General features: G+C 61.0%; 1 protein-coding gene across 7 annotated transcripts in view; it reads left to right on the top strand.

Moving 5' to 3' along the window:
- LOC139240635 (RNA-binding protein 10-like) overlaps window positions 1–14,899 on the top strand; it is an 84,480-nt gene that overhangs the window by 9,681 nt on the left and 59,900 nt on the right. For 4 of the 7 annotated variants that reach the window (XM_070869209.1, XM_070869205.1, XM_070869208.1 and 1 more), the window contains exons 2-3: window positions 3,574–3,667; window positions 7,821–8,007. The exons of 1 other annotated variant lie outside the window; for it this stretch is intronic. In XM_070869209.1, coding sequence (XP_070725310.1) covers window positions 3,651–3,667; window positions 7,821–8,007 — 204 coding nt within the window. In that variant the 5' untranslated portion in view covers window positions 3,574–3,650. 2 more of the 7 variants (XM_070869207.1, XM_070869206.1) reach the window with 2 other exon arrangements.

The following is a 14,899-nucleotide window of genomic DNA, read 5'->3' as shown; positions in this document are numbered from 1 at the left end:
CGCCGCTCCCCCCCCCCCCGATCTCTCGCCGCTCCTCCCCCCCCCCCCCCCCCCCCCCCGATCTCTCGCCGCGCCCCCCCCCCCCGATCTCTCGCCGCTCCTCCCCCCCCCCCCCCCCCCCCGATCTCTCGCCGCTCCCCCCCCCCCCCCCGATCTCTCGCCGCTCCCCCCCCCCCCGATCTCTCGCCGCTCCTCCCCCCCCCCCCCCCCCCCGATCTCTCGCCGCTCCCCCCCCCCCCGATCTCTCGCCGCTCCCCCCCCCCCCCGATCTCTCGCCGCTCCTCCCCCCCCCCCCGATCTCTCGCCGCTCCCCCCCCCCCCGATCTCTCGCCGCTCCCCCCCCCCCCCGATCTCTCGCCGCGCCCCCCCCCCCCCCCCCCGATCTCTCGCCGCTCCTCCCCCTCCCCCCCCCCCCGATCTCTCGCCGCTCCTCCTCCCCCCCCCCCCCCGATCTCTCGCCGCTCCTCCCCCCCCCCCCCGATCTCTCGCCGCGCCCCCCCCCCCCCCGATCTCTCGCCGCTCCTCCCCCCCCCCCCCCCGATCTCTCGCCGCTCCCCCCCCCCCGATCTCTCGCCGCTCCCCCCCCCCCCCCCCCGATCTCTCGCCGCTCCTCCCCCCCCCCCCCGATCTCTCGCCGCGCCCCCCCCCCCCCCCGATCTCTCGCCGCTCCTCCCCCCCCCCCCCCGATCTCTCGCCGCTCCCCCCCCCCCCGATCTCTCGCCGCGCCCCCCCCCCCCCCCCCCCCGATCTCTCGCCGCTCCTCCCCCTCCCCCCCCCCCCCCCGATCTCTCGCCGCTCCTCCTCCCCCCCCCCCCCGATCTCTCTCGCCGCTCCCCCCCCCCCCGATCTCTCGCCGCTCCCCCCCCCCCGATCTCTCGCCGCGCCCCCCCCCCCCGATCTCTCTCGCCGCTCCCCCCCCCCCCGATCTCTCTCGCCGCTCCCCCCCCCCCCGATCTCTCGCCGCGCCCCCCCCCCCCCCCGATCTCTCTCGCCGCTCCCCCCCCCCCCCCCGATCTCTCGCCGCTCCCCCCCCCCCCCGATCTCTCTCGCCGCTCCCCCCCCCCCCCCGATCTCTCTCGCCGCTCCCCCCCCCCCCCGATCTCTCGCCGCTCCCCCCCCCCCCGATCTCTCGCCGCGCCCCCCCCCCCCCCGATCTCTCGCCGCTCCTCCCCCCCCCCCCCGATCTCTCGCCGCTCCCCCGCCCCCCGATCTCTCGCCGCTCCTCCCCCCCCCCCCCGATCTCTCGCCGCTCCTCCCCCCCCCCCCCGATCTCTCGCCGCTCCTCCCCCCCCCCCCCGATCTCTCGCTGCTCCTCCCCCCCCCCCCGATCTCTCGCCGCTCCTCCCCCCCCCCCCCGATCTCTCGCCGCTCCTCCCCCCCCCCCCGATCTCTCGCCGCTCCTCCCCCCCCCGATCTCTCGCCGCTCCTCCCCCCCCCCCCCGATCTCTCGCCGCTCCTCCCCCCCCCGATCTCTCGCCGCTCCTCCTCCCCCCCCCCCCGATCTCTCGCTGCTCCTCCCCCCCCCCGATCTCTCGCCGCTCCCCCCCCCCCCCCGATCTCTCGCCGCTCCCCCCCCCCCCCGATCTCTCGCCGCTCCCCCCCCCCCCCCCGATCTCTCGCCGCTCCCCCCCCCCCCCGATCTCTCGCCGCTCCCCCCCCCCCCCCGATCTCTCGCCGCTCCCCCCCCCCCCCCCGATCTCTCGCCGCTCCCCCCCCCCCCCCCGATCTCTCGCCGCGCCCCCCCCCCCCCCCCGATCTCTCGCCGCTCCCCCCCCCCCCCGATCTCTCGCCGCTCCCCCCCCCCCGATCTCTCGCCGCTCCCCCCCCCCCGATCTCTCGCCGCTCCTCCCCCCCCCCGATCTCTCGCCGCTCCCCCCCCCCCCCGATCTCTCGCCGCTCCTCCCCCCCCCCCCCCCCCGATCTCTCGCCGCTCCTCCCCCCCCCGATCTCTCTCGCCGCTCCCCCCCCCCCCCCGATCTCTCGCCGCTCCCCCCCCCCCCGATCTCTCGCCGCTCCCCCCCCCCCCCCCGATCTCTCGCCGCTCCTCCTCCCCCCCCCCCCCGATCTCTCGCCGCTCCCCCCCCCCCCGATCTCTCGCCGCTCCTCCCCCCCCCCCCCCGATCTCTCGCCGCTCCTCCCCCCCCCCCCCCCGATCTCTCGCCGCTCCTCCTCCCCCCCCGATCTCTCGCCGCTCCTCCTCCCCCCCGATCTCTCGCCGCTCCTCCTCCCCCCCCCCCGATCTCTCGCCGCTCCTCCCCCCCCCCCGATCTCTCGCCGCTCCTCCTCCCCCCCCCCGATCTCTCGCCGCTCCTCCCCCCCCCCCCCCCCCCGATCTCTCGCCGCTCTCCCCCCCCCCCCGATCTCTCGCCGCTCCCCCCCCCCCCCCCCGATCTCTCGCCGCTCCTCCCCCCCCCCCGATCTCTCTCGCCGCTCCTCCCCCCCCCCCCCCGATCTCTCTCGCCGCTCCCCCCCCCCCCCGATCTCTCGCCGCTCCTCCCCCCCCCCCCCCCGATCTCTCGCCGCTCCCCCCCCCCCCGATCTCTCGCCGCTCCCCCCCCCCCCCCCCGATCTCTCGCCGCTCCCCCCCCCCCCCCGATCTCTCGCCGCTCCCCCCCCCCCCCCGATCTCTCGCCGCTCCCCCCCCCCCCCGATCTCTCGCCGCTCCTCCCCCCCCCCCCCGATCTCTCGCCGCTCCCCCCCCCCCACCCCCCCCGATCTCTCGCCGCTCCCCCCCCCCCCCGATCTCTCGCCGCTCCTCCCCCCCCCCCCGATCTCTCGCCGCTCCTCCCCCCCCCCCCGATCTCTCGCCGCTCCTCCCCCCCCCCATCTCTCGCTCCTCCCCCCCCCCCCGATCTCTCGCCGCTCCCCCTCTTCCCCCTCCCCCCCCGATCTCTCGCCGCTCCTCCCCCCCCCCCCCGATCTCTCGCTGCTCCTCCCCCCCCCCGATCTCTCGCCGCTCCCCCCCCCCCCCGATCTCTCGCCGCTCCCCCCCCCCCCCCCCAATCTCTCGCCGCTCCCCCCCCCCAATCTCTCGCCGCTCCTCCCCCCCCCCCGATCTCTCGCCGCTCCTCCCCCCCCCCCCAATCTCTCGCCGCTCCTCCCCCACCCCGATCTCTCGCCGCTCCCCCCCCCCCACCCCCCGATCTCTCTCGCCCCCCCGATCTCTCGCCGCTCCCCCCCCCACCCCCCGATCTCTCTCGCCCCCCCGATCTCTCGCCGTCCTCCACCCCCCAGATCTCTACAATGCCTTTCACCAATTCGGGACATCTCAAAGTGCCTCACAGCCAACGAAGTACTCTTTGAAGTGTGGTCACTGTTGTAAAGTCGGGAATGTGACGGCCATTTTGCGTACAACAAGCTCCCACAAACGGCACTGTGATAATTCACCAAGTAATCTGTTTTTAGGTGTTGGTTGAGGGATAACCAGGACACCGGGGAGCACAGTGGCCTTCTACCAGTAGTGGCCATGGGGTGCGCGAGTGTGTGTGGATGCGCGCGCGCGATTTTATATTTGCTGTGGCGGAAGGGGGTGGATATGTCACTGGGATTAACGTGACTTGCTCTGCGTTGCAGGAGAAGCTGCAGGAAAGACCGCTGGTCCACATCCGAACGTTTCTGGCTGTGCCTCCACACCGTCTGGGAAAGTCGAGATGGAGTCTGACAAACGGTAAATGAACAGGCTTTGCCGAGTGTCTTGCGGTCATTGGCCTCTGCAGCACTCCCAACCCCAATGACCGACAGCATGTGCTGCTCTTCGGAGCATCCCATGATTTCCAGCACCCCTTTATATTTTCGTTCACGGGATGTCCCTAATTGCCCCTTGAGAAGGTGGGGGTGAACCGCCGCCTTGAACCACTGCAGTCCGTGTGGTGAAGGTGCTCCCACAGTGCTGTTAGGGAGGGAGTTCCAGGATTCTGACCCAACGACGTTGAAGGAACGGCCGATATATTTCCAAGTCGGGATGATGTGTGACTCGGAGGAGAACGTGGAGGTGGTGGTGTTCCCGTGCGCCTGCTGCCCTTGTCCTTCTAGGCGGTAGAGGTCGCGGGTTTGGGAGGTGCTGCCGAAGAAGCCTTGGCGAGTTGCCGCGGTGCAGCTTGTAGACGGTGCACACTGCAGCCACGGTGCGCCGGTGGTGGAGGGAGTGAGTGTTGAAGGTGGTGGGTAGCGGGCCCATCGAGCGGCCTGCTTTGTCCTGGATGGTGTCGAGCTTCTCGAGTGTTGTTGGAGCTGCAACTCATCCAGGCAAGTGTGCGCACTTTTAAGGATTGATCCCTGAGATGAGAGGCTTGTCCTATGAGGAGAGATTGTGTAGAATGGGCCGATAATCTCTGGAATCTAGAAGAATGAGAGGCAATCTCATTGAAACATCTCCGATTCTGAGGGGGATTGACAGGGTAGATGCAGGAAGGGTGTTTCCCCCGGGCTGGGGAGTCGAGAACCAGGGGTCATACAATCTCAGGATAAGGGGTCGGCCATTTAGGACTGAGATGAGGAGGAATTTCTTCACTCGGAGGGTGGTGAATCTTTGGAATTCTCTGCCCCAGAGGGCTGTGGAGGCTCAGTTGTTGAGTATATTCAAGGCTGAGATCGATAGATTTTTGGACTCGAGGGGAATCGAGGGATCGGGTGGGAAAGTGGAGTTGAGGTCGAAGATCAGCCGTGATCTTACTGAATGGTGGAGCAGGCTCGAATGGCCGACTCCTACTCCTAATTCTCATACTCTCTGCTCCTCGGGGTGCTGACTGTTGGTGCTATGGTTCCTCAGCTACCAGTCTCCTGGACCACATAGTCTTTACCTGTCCGTCAATGTCCATATACTTCCCTTACCATACCTCACCTAAGTGGCTGGTCTTTAATGTGCAATTCCTTGGGTTTTCCCCAGTTGGTACAGGAACAGGCCAGTGTAGCCAATCCCTCGTATTGAGGATGACTTGCTTCCACGCCAAAAAGGAATGAGTTCGCGGGTGTTGCAATGAAGGAGCTAATATTCCAGGTCCTGAACTACATCCGAAAGGGTGGAAGATGCCTGTGCATGGGTATTTTTAACGCGGGGTGGCTGTTGCACACCAGCCACCACACGGGCTTGACAGAGCGAGGTCTTGGTCCAGTGGCAAGGGTTAACCAAGACGACTGGAGACCAGCTCTGCTGCACGGACCCAGTGCGCACACATATCGCACAGTGTGGGCTGGGCCCCGTGCAACATTGACCCACACACAGCTCAGGTTGGGCCCCATTTAGAGCACTGTGTTCAGTTCTAGGACCCCCGCCTCTCAGGGAGGATATATCGGCCCCGGCAGAATGATACCCGGGGGCTGAAAGGGTTAAATCCCGAGGACAGGCCGCACAGACCGGGCCTGTGTTATCTCGAGTGTAGAGGATTAAGGGACGATCTGATCGAGGGGTTTGAGACGATTAAAGAGTTCGATCGGGGAGATCGAGAGAGAAACTGTTTCCTCGGGTGGGGGCAGTCCAAAACAAGGGGGCGTCACCTTAAAATTCGAGCCAGGCCGTTCAGGGGTGATGTCAGGAAGCACTTCTTCACACAAAGGGCACTGGGAATCTGGAACTCTCTCCCCCAAACACTGTCGAGACCGGGTGTCAATTGGATATTTCATAACTGAGATAGATAGATTTTTGTTGAGTAAGGGTATTCAGGGTTACGGAACCAAGGCGGGTAGATGGAGTTAAGATACAGATCAGCCGCGATCTAATTGAATGGCGGAACAGGCTCGAGGGGCTGAACGGCCTCCTCCTGTTCCTAATGTAACAGGCTCGATGGGGCTGAACGGCCTCCTCCTGTTCCTAATGTAACAGGCTCGAGGGGCTGAACGGCCTCCTCCTGTTCCTAATGTAACAGGCTCGAGGGGCTGAACGGCCTCCTCCTGTCCCTAATGTAACAGACTCGAGGGGCTGAACGGCCTCCTCCTGTCCCTAATGTAACAGGCTCGAGGGGCTGAACGGCCTCCTCCTGTTCCTAATGTAACAGGCTCGATGGGGCTGAACGGCCTCCTCCTGTCCCTAATGTAACAGGCTCGAGGGGCTGAACGGCCTCCTCCTGTTCCTAATGTAACAGGCTCGAGGGGCTGAACGGCCTCCTCCTGTCCCTAATGTAACAGGCTCGAGGGGCTGAACGGCCTCCTCCTGTTCCTAATGTAACAGGCTCGAGGGGCTGAACGGCCTCCTCCTGTCCCTAATGTAACAGGCTCGAGGGGCTGAACGGCCTCCTCCTGTTCCTAATGTAACAGGCTCGAGGGGCTGAACGGCCTCCTCCTGTCCCTAATGTAACAGGCTCGAGGGGCTGAACGGCCTCCTCCTGTTCCTAATGTAACAGGCTCGAGGGGCTGAATGGCCTCCTCCTGTTCCTATGTTTCAGTCTGTTGAGTTGGCTGGATCTTGGGATGGGGGAGGTTGGGTGTGACGGGACGGTGGCAGCTATGCCATAATTCCCCTCTAGGCCTCAGGCCAGGTAAGAGGGAATCAGTCATGCTTTCGGGCTCCTCATCGCCATCCAGCGATTTCAGCCGCAAAGCGCTGATTTTGGGCGAGATTGAGCCAGCGTCCCTTCCCACTGATTCGTGTTCTCCTGAGGAGGGGTGCGATTGGACTCTGGCTCCGACACATGTGTGCGCAGTTATACCGCCGGCCCTGGCCTCCCGCGTGAAGCGAGCGGACTTGTCTGAGGTGGTCAACGGGCGCGGGACTGTCCTCCCGCGAGTTGGCGCCTCTGGGAGAGGAGCGGCGCAAATTGGCGGGGGGAGCAGGGAGTCGATGGGACAGGGACTGAGGGAAACGTAGAGAGAGAGGTGCAGACACAGAGCGGGGAAGAGAGGGAGAGACGCACGGAGCGGGGAAGAGAGGGAGAGACGCATGGAGCGGGGGAGAGATGCACACACGGGAAGAGAGGGAGAGACACACACACGGGAAAGAGCGCAAGACGCGCACACAGAGTGGAGAAGAGACGAGGCGCGCATAGGGGAAGAGAGCGCGAGAGACACACAGGATGGGGAAGGGAGCAAGCGACGCACACTGAGTGGGGAAGAGAGGGCGAGGCATACGGTGGGGAATAGTGGGAGAGACGCACAGAGCGCGGGAGAGACGCACAGAGCGGGGAAGGGAGGGCGAGACGCACGCCCAGAGCGGGGAAGGGAGGGTGAGACGCGCGCGCGCGCAGAGCGGGGAAGGGAGGGCGAGACGCGCGCGCGCAGAGCGGGGACAGGAGCGCGAAACGCGCGCACACAGAGCGGGGACGGGAGCGCTAGGCGCGCGCACAGAGCGGGGACGTGAGCGCGAGGCGCGCACACAGAGCGGGGACGGGAGCGCGAGAGCGAGACGTGCGCGCACAGAGCCGGGAAGGGAGGGCGAGAGCGAGACGCGCGCGCGCGCAGAGCGGGGACGGGAGCGCGAGACGCGCGCACACAGAGCCGCAACGGAAGCGCGCACAGAGCAGGGAAGGGAGCGCGGAGCGGGAAGGGGAGCGCGAGACGCGCGCGCACAGAGCCGGGAAGGGAACGCGAGATGCGTGCACGCAGAGAGCAGGGAAGGGAGCGCGAGACGTGCGCGCGCACAGAGCGGGGAAGGGAGCGCGAGACGTGCGCGCACAGAGCGGGGACGGGAGCGCGAGGCGTGCGCGCGCAGAGAGCGGGGAGGGGCGCGCGAGACGCGGGGAGGGGAGCACGAGACGCGCGCGCTCACAGAGCGGGGAGGGGAGCGCGAGACGCGCGCGCGCACAGAGCGGGGAGGGGAGCGCGGCCCTCTCCGGTGAAAGATCTATGCCTTGGCCCCGCCTTCACTCCGGCGCCCTCTCCTCCTCTTGCAGCGCGAGCCGGGGCGAGCGGATGGGACGCTACGGCAGCGAACGCAACAAAGATGAGCATCGGGAACCCCGGGACCGGCGCGACCACGACTACAGGGACATGGATTACAGGTCCTACGACCGGGAGTACGAGTGCGAGGGGAGCAAGGAGTACGGGAAAGCGGAGTACGAGAGCTACGAGCAGTCCGAGGTAGCGTTTCCCTGCAGCTGCTGCGGTTTGAACCTTGCGCACCTGTGTCGCTACGATCGGAGCCCGAGCGGTGTGTATCACAGCCGCAAAGTGAAGCTGTACGGCAGCGTTACTGACCTCCTGTCTGCCTCCCCAGGTTCCAGGTTTCTCCGCCCTGCCCAGCAAGTGAGATGTGACCGAGCTGCGATTCAGTGCTGTGCACACCCCCTCCAGCAAAATAAGGAAGGGAATATTACTGGGAGGCCGGATTGTCCCAGCTCTCCTCCCCCACCCCTCACCCCCAGGGGGCTCTGTGAAAAGGAGAACTTTTGTTTAAACTCTCATGATGCATCATTTAAAAAAATGAATTAAAAACGTCCGTCCTGCGACACACTCTCTTTCTGTGGCTTGGCTTTCACAGTTTTTCTTCTCATCTGCAACTATTTCCCTGCCTGCTCCTCCCTTTCTGTGTGCACGTCTCTCGCTCGCTTCCCCTCTCCCTGTGCGCCTCTCGCTCGCTTCCCCTCTCCCTGTGCGCCTCTCGCTCGCTTCCCCTCTCCCTGTGCGTCTCACATTTTCCTGATCTATACACCTTCACACACCCCCCACCACGCGCCCCCCCCCCCCCCCCCCCCCCCCCATTCCTCTCTGGTCCCTGCATGCAGAGTCCGGTGAGAGTAGATTATTGCATATTGTAATGGAACTGTTTGTCCCCAATGGAAATTCTGGGCTCTACTTGGCCACCATCCACAGCTGCCCATTTGAAATCGGGCGCTCGCAATGTGGGAAATTACTGCTGCAGACCTGGAACCTGATGCACTGCAGATCGCAGATGCCTACCGAGTGGTGTGTGAGAGAGAAATGAAAGGGAACTCGTGCAAACCTGGTGTTGGGTGTTAAATACAAGTCAGAGCCGCATGTATCTGCAGGAGTGTGTCCCCGGGAGTGCGTCAATATTTACAGGGGGTCCCCGGGAGTGCGTAGTATTTACAGGGGGTCCCCGGGAGTGTGTCAGTATTTACAGGGGGTCCCCGCGAGTGCGTCAGTATTTACAGGGGGTCCCCAGGAGTGCGTCAGTATTTACAGGAGGTCCCCGGGAGTGCTTCAGTATTTACAGGGGGTCCCCGGGGAGTGTGTCAGTATTTACAGGGGGTTCCCAGGAGTGTGTGTCAGTATTTACAGGTGGTCCCTGGGAGTGTGTCAGTATTTACAGGGGGTCTCCAGTGAGTGTGTAGGCGGTATTTACAGCGGTTTCCCGGGAGAGTGTCAGTATTTACAGGAGGTCCCTGGGAGTATGTCACTATTTACAGGGGGTGCCTGAAAGAATATGTCAGTATTTACAGGGGTTCCCCAGGAGTGTGTCAGTATTTACAGGGAGTCCTCGGGAGTGTGTCAGTATTTACATGGGGTCCCTGGGTTTGGCCAGCATTTAAAAGGGGTCCCTGACAGTGTGTCAGTATTTACAGGGGGTCCCCGGGGGTGTGTCAGTATTTACAGAAAGCCTCGGGGAGCGTATGCCAATATTTACAGGGGGTCCCCGGGAGTGCGTCCATATTTACAGGCAGTCCCGGGAGTGTGTCAGTATCTACAGGGGAGCCCAGGAGTGCATCAGTATTTACAGAGGGTAACGGGAGTGCGTCAGTATTTACAGGGGCTCCCCGGGAGTGGATCAGTATTTACGGGGTCCCCGGGTGTGTGTCAGTATTTACAGGCTGTCCATATTTACAGGGTGTCCCTGGGAGTGTGTCAGTGTTTACAGGGTGTCCCCGGGAGTGTGTCAGTGTTTACAGGGTGTCCCCGGGAGTGTGTCAGTATTTACAGGGTGTCCCCGGGAGTGTGTCAGTATTTACAGGGAGCCCCGGGGAGCGTATGCCAATATTTACAGGGTGTCCCCGGGAGTGTGACAGTATTTACATGGGGTCCCTGGGTTTGGCCAGCATTTAAAAGGGGTCCCTGACAGTGTGTCAGTATTTACAGGGGGTCCCCAGGGGTGTGTCAGTATTTACAGGGAGCCCCGGGGAGCGTATGCCAATATTTACAGGGGGTCCCCGGGAGTGCGTCCGTATTTACAGGCAGTCCCCGGGAGTGTGTCAGTATCTGCAGGGGGGCCCAGGAGTGCATCAGTATTTACAGAGGGTAACGGGAGTGTGTCAGTATTTACAGGGTGTCCCTGGGAGTGTGTCAGTATTTACAGGGTGTCCCTGGGAGTGTGTCAGTATTTACAGGGTGTCCCCGGGAGTGTGTCAGTATTTACAGGGTGTCCCTGGGAGTGTGTCAGTATTTACAGGGGGTCCCTGGGGAGTGTGTCAGTATTTACAGGGTGTCCCCGGGGAGTGTGTCAGTATTTACAGGGGGTCCCCGGGGAGTGTGTCAGTATTTACAGGGTGTCCCCGGGAGTGTGTCAGTATTTACAGGGTGTCCCCGGGAGTGTGTCAGTATTTACTGAGCCCCGGAAGTGTGTCAGTATTTACAGGGGGTCCCTGGGAATGTGTCTATGTACAGCGGGTTCCCGGGAATGTCAGTATTTACAGGCTGTCCCCGGGAGTGTGTCAGTATTTACACAGGTGTCCCCGGGAGTGTGTCAGTATTTACACAGGTGTCCCCGGGAGTGTGTCATATTTACACGGGTCCTTGGAAGTGTGTCAGTATTTACAGGGAGTCCCTGGGAGTGTCGGTATTTAAAAGGGGTCCCTGGGGAGAGTATGTCAGTATTTACAGGGAGGCGCCAGGAGTGCGTCAGTATTTACAGGGGGTCCCTGGGGAGTGTGTCAGTATTTACAGGGGTTCCCCGGGAGTGTGTCAGTATTTACAGGGGGTCCCCGGGGAGTGTGTCAGTATTTACAGGGGTCCCCGGTAGTGTGTCAGTATTTACAGGGGTCCCCGGGAGTGTGTCAGTATTTACAGGGTGTCCCCAGGAGTATGTCAGTATTTGCAGGGGGTCCCCGGGAGTGTGTCAGTATTTACAGGGGTCCCCGGAAGTGTGTGTCAGTATTTACAGGGTGTCTCCGGGAGTGTGTCAGTATTTACAGGGGTCCCCGGGAGTGTGTCAGTATTTACAGGGTGTCTCCGGGAGTGTGTCAGTATTTACAGGGGGCCCCGGGGCGCGTATGCCAATATTTACAGGGGGTCCCCGGGGAGTGTGTCAGTATTTACAGGGTGTCCCCGGGAGTGTGTCCGTATTTACAGGGGGTCCCCGGGGAGTGTGTCAGTATTTACAGGGTGTCCCCGGGAGTGTGTCAGTATTTACTGAGCCCCGGAAGTGTGTCAGTATTTACAGGGGGTCCCGGGGAGCGTATGCCAATATTTACAGGGTGTCCCCGGGAGCGTGACAGTATTTACATGGGGTCCCTGGGTTTGGCAAGCATTTAAAAGGGGTCCCTGACAGTGTGTCGGTATTTACAGGGGGTCCCCAGGGGTGTGTCAGTATTTACAGGGAGCCCCGGGGAGCGTATGAAAATATTTACAGGGGGTCCCCGGGAGTGCGTCCGTATTTACAGGCAGTCCCCGGGAGTGTGTCAGTATCTGCAGGGGGGCCCAGGAGTGCATCAGTATTTACAGAGGGTAACGGGAGTGTGTCAGTATTTACAGGGTGTCCCTGGGAGTGTGTCAGTATTTACAGGGTGTCCCTGGGAGTGTGTCAGTATTTACAGGGTGTCCCTGGGAGTGTGTCAGTATTTACAGGGTGTCCCCGGGAGTGTGTCAGTATTTACAGGGTGTCCCCGGGAGTGTGTCATTATTTACTGAGCCCCGGAAGTGTGTCAGTATTTACAGGGGGTCCCTGGGAATGTGTCTATGTACAGCGGGTTCCCGGGAATGTCAGTATATACAGGGGTTCCCCGAGAGTGTGTCAGTATTTAAAAGGAGTCCCTGGGAGTGTGTGTCAGTATTTACAGGCTGTCCCCGGGAGTGTGTCAGTATTTACAGGGTGTCCCTGGGAGTGTGTCAGTATTTACAGGGGGTCCCCGGGAGTGTGTCAGTATTTACAGGGTGTCCCTGGGAGTGTGTCAGTATTTACAGGGTGTCCCCGGGGAGTGTGTCAGTATTTACAGGGTGTCCCCGGGAGTGTGTCAGTATTTACAGGGGGTCCCCGGGGAGTGTGTCAGTATTTACAGGGTGTCCCCGGGAGTGTGTCAGTATTTACAGGGTGTCCCCGGGAGTGTGTCAGTATTTACTGAGCCCCGGAAGTGTGTCAGTATTTACAGGGGGTCCCTGGGAGTGTCGGTATTTAAAAGGGGTCCCTGGGGAGAGTATGTCAGTATTTACAGGGAGGCGCCAGGAGTGCGTCAGTATTTACAGGGGGTCCCTGGGGAGTGTGTCAGTATTTACAGGGTGTCCCCGGGAGTGTGTCCGTATTTACAGGGGGTCCCCGGGGAGTGTGTCAGTATTTACAATAGTCCCCGGGAGTGTGTCAGTATTTACAGGGGTCCCCGGGAGTGTGTCAGTATTTACAGGGTGTCCCCGGGAGTATGTCAGTATTTACAGGGGGTCCCCGGGAGTGTGTCAGTATTTACAGGGGTCCCCGGAAGTGTGTGTCAGTATTTACAGGGAGCCCCGGGGAGCGTATGCCAATATTTACAGGGTGTCCCCGGGAGTGTGACAGTATTTACATGGGGTCCCTGGGTTTGGCCAGCATTTAAAAGGGGTCCCTGACAGCGTGTCAGTATTTACAGGGGGTCCCCAGGGGTGTGTCAGTATTTACAGGGAGCCCTGGGGAGCGTATGCCAATATTTACAGGGGGTCCCCGGGAGTGCGTCCGTATTTACAGGCAGTCCCCGGGAATGTGTCAGTATTTGCAGGGGGGCCCAGGAGTGCATCAGTATTTACAGAGGGTAACGGGAGTGTGTTAGTATTTACAGGGGTCCCCGGGAGTGTGTCCGTATTTACAGGGGGTCCCCGGGGAGTGTGTCAGTATTTACAGGGTGTCCCCGGGAGTGTGTCCGTATTTACAGGGGGTCCCCGGGGAGTGTGTCAGTATTTACAGGGTGTCCCCGGGAGTGTGTCAGTATTTACTGAGCCCCGGAAGTGTGTCAGTATTTACAGGGGGTCCCCGGGGAGTGTGTCAGTATTTACAGGGTGTCCCCGGGAGTGTGTCCGTATTTACAGGGGGTCCCCGGGGAGTGTGTCAGTATTTACACAGGTGTCCCCGGGAGTGTGTCATATTTACACGGGTCCTTGGAAGTGTGTCAGTATTTACAGGGAGTCCCTGGGAGTGTCGGTATTTAAAAGGGGTCCCTGGGGAGAGTATGTCAGTATTTACAGGGAGGCGCCAGGAGTGCGTCAGTATTTACAGGGGGTCCCCGGGGAGTGTGTCAGTATTTACAGGGTGTCCCTGGGAGTGTGTCAGTATTTACAGGGACCCCGGGAGTGTGTCAGTATTTACAGGGTGTCCCCGGGAGTGTGTGTCAGTATTTACAGGAGGTCCCCGGGGAGTGTGTCAGTATTTACAGGGGATCCCCAGGTGTGTGTCATTATTTACAGGAGGGGTCCCTGGGATTGTGTCAGTATGTACAGAGTGTTACCGGCAGTGTGTCAGTATTTACGGAAGGGGTCCCCGGGAGTGTGTGTCAGTATTTACACGGGCTCCCCGGGAGTGTGTTCATATTTGCAGTGGGTCCCTGGGAGTGCGTGTCAGTATTTACAGGGTGCCCATGGGAGTGTGTCAGTATTTACAGAGGGTTCCCGGGAGTGTGTCAGTATTTACAGGAGAGATCCCCGGGAGTGTGTCAGTATTTAGGGAAGGGTTCCCCGGGGAGTGTGTCAGTATTTCCGGAAGGGGTCCCCGGGGAGTGGTGTCAGTATTTACACGGGCTCCCCGGGAGTGTGTGTTCATATTTGCAGTGGGTCCCTGGGAGTGCGTGTCAGTATTTACAGGGTGCCCACGGGAGTGTGTCAGTATTTGCAGAGGGTTCCCCGGGGAGTGTGTCAGTATTTAAATGGGTCCTTTTCCGGTTGGAAATCAGTGGTTAGTGGTGTGCCACAGGGATCAGTGCTGGGACCACAACTGTTTACAATATACATAGATGACCTAGAAGAGGGGACAGAGTGTAGTGCAACAAAATTTGCAGATGACACTAAAATTAGTGGGAAAGCGGGCTGTGTAGAGGACTCAGAGAGGCTGCAAGGAGATTTGGATAGGTTAAGCGAATGGGCTAAGGTTTGGCAGATGGAATACAATGTTGGAAAGTGTGAGGTCATCCACCTTGGGGAAAAAAAACAGTAAAAGGGAATATTATTTGAATGGGGAGAAATTACAACATGCTGCGGTGCAGAGGGACCTGGGAGTCCTTGTGCATGAAACTCTTTTTGGAATCCCAAAAAGTTAGTTTCCAGATGTAGCAGGTAATCAGGAAGGCGAATGGAATGTTGGCCTTCATTGCGAGAGGGATGGAGTACAAAAGCAGGGAGGTCTTGCTGCAACTGTACAGGGTATTGTTAAGGCCGCACCTGGAGTACTGCGTGCAGTTTTGGTGACCTTACTTAAGGAAGGATATATTGGCTTTGGAGGGGGTACAGAGACGATTCACTCGGCTGATTCCAGAAATGAGGGGGTTACCTTATGATGACAGATTGAGTAGACTGGGTCTTTACTCGTTGGAGTTCAGAAGGATGAGGGGTGATCTTATAGAAACATTTAAAATCATGAAAGGGATAGACAAGATAGAGGCAGAGAGGTTGTTTCCACTGGTCGGGGAGACTAGAACTAGGGGGCACAGCCTCAAAATATGGGGGAGCCAATTTAAAACCGAGTTGAGAAAGAATTTCTTCTCCCAGAGGGTTGTGAATCTGTGGAATTCTCTGCCCAAGGAAGCAGTTGAGGCTAGCTCATTGAATGTTTTCAAGTCAAAGATAGATAGATTTTTAACCAATAAGGGAATTAAGGGTTATGGGGAGCGGGCGGGTAAGTGGAGCTGAG

This window comes from Pristiophorus japonicus, chromosome 32 (genome assembly GCF_044704955.1).
Source record: "Pristiophorus japonicus isolate sPriJap1 chromosome 32, sPriJap1.hap1, whole genome shotgun sequence".
NCBI classification, from domain to species: domain Eukaryota; kingdom Metazoa; phylum Chordata; class Chondrichthyes; family Pristiophoridae; genus Pristiophorus; species Pristiophorus japonicus.
The sequence above is the reverse complement of the archived record's forward strand: the minus strand, read 5'-3'. Positions and strand labels throughout refer to the sequence as shown.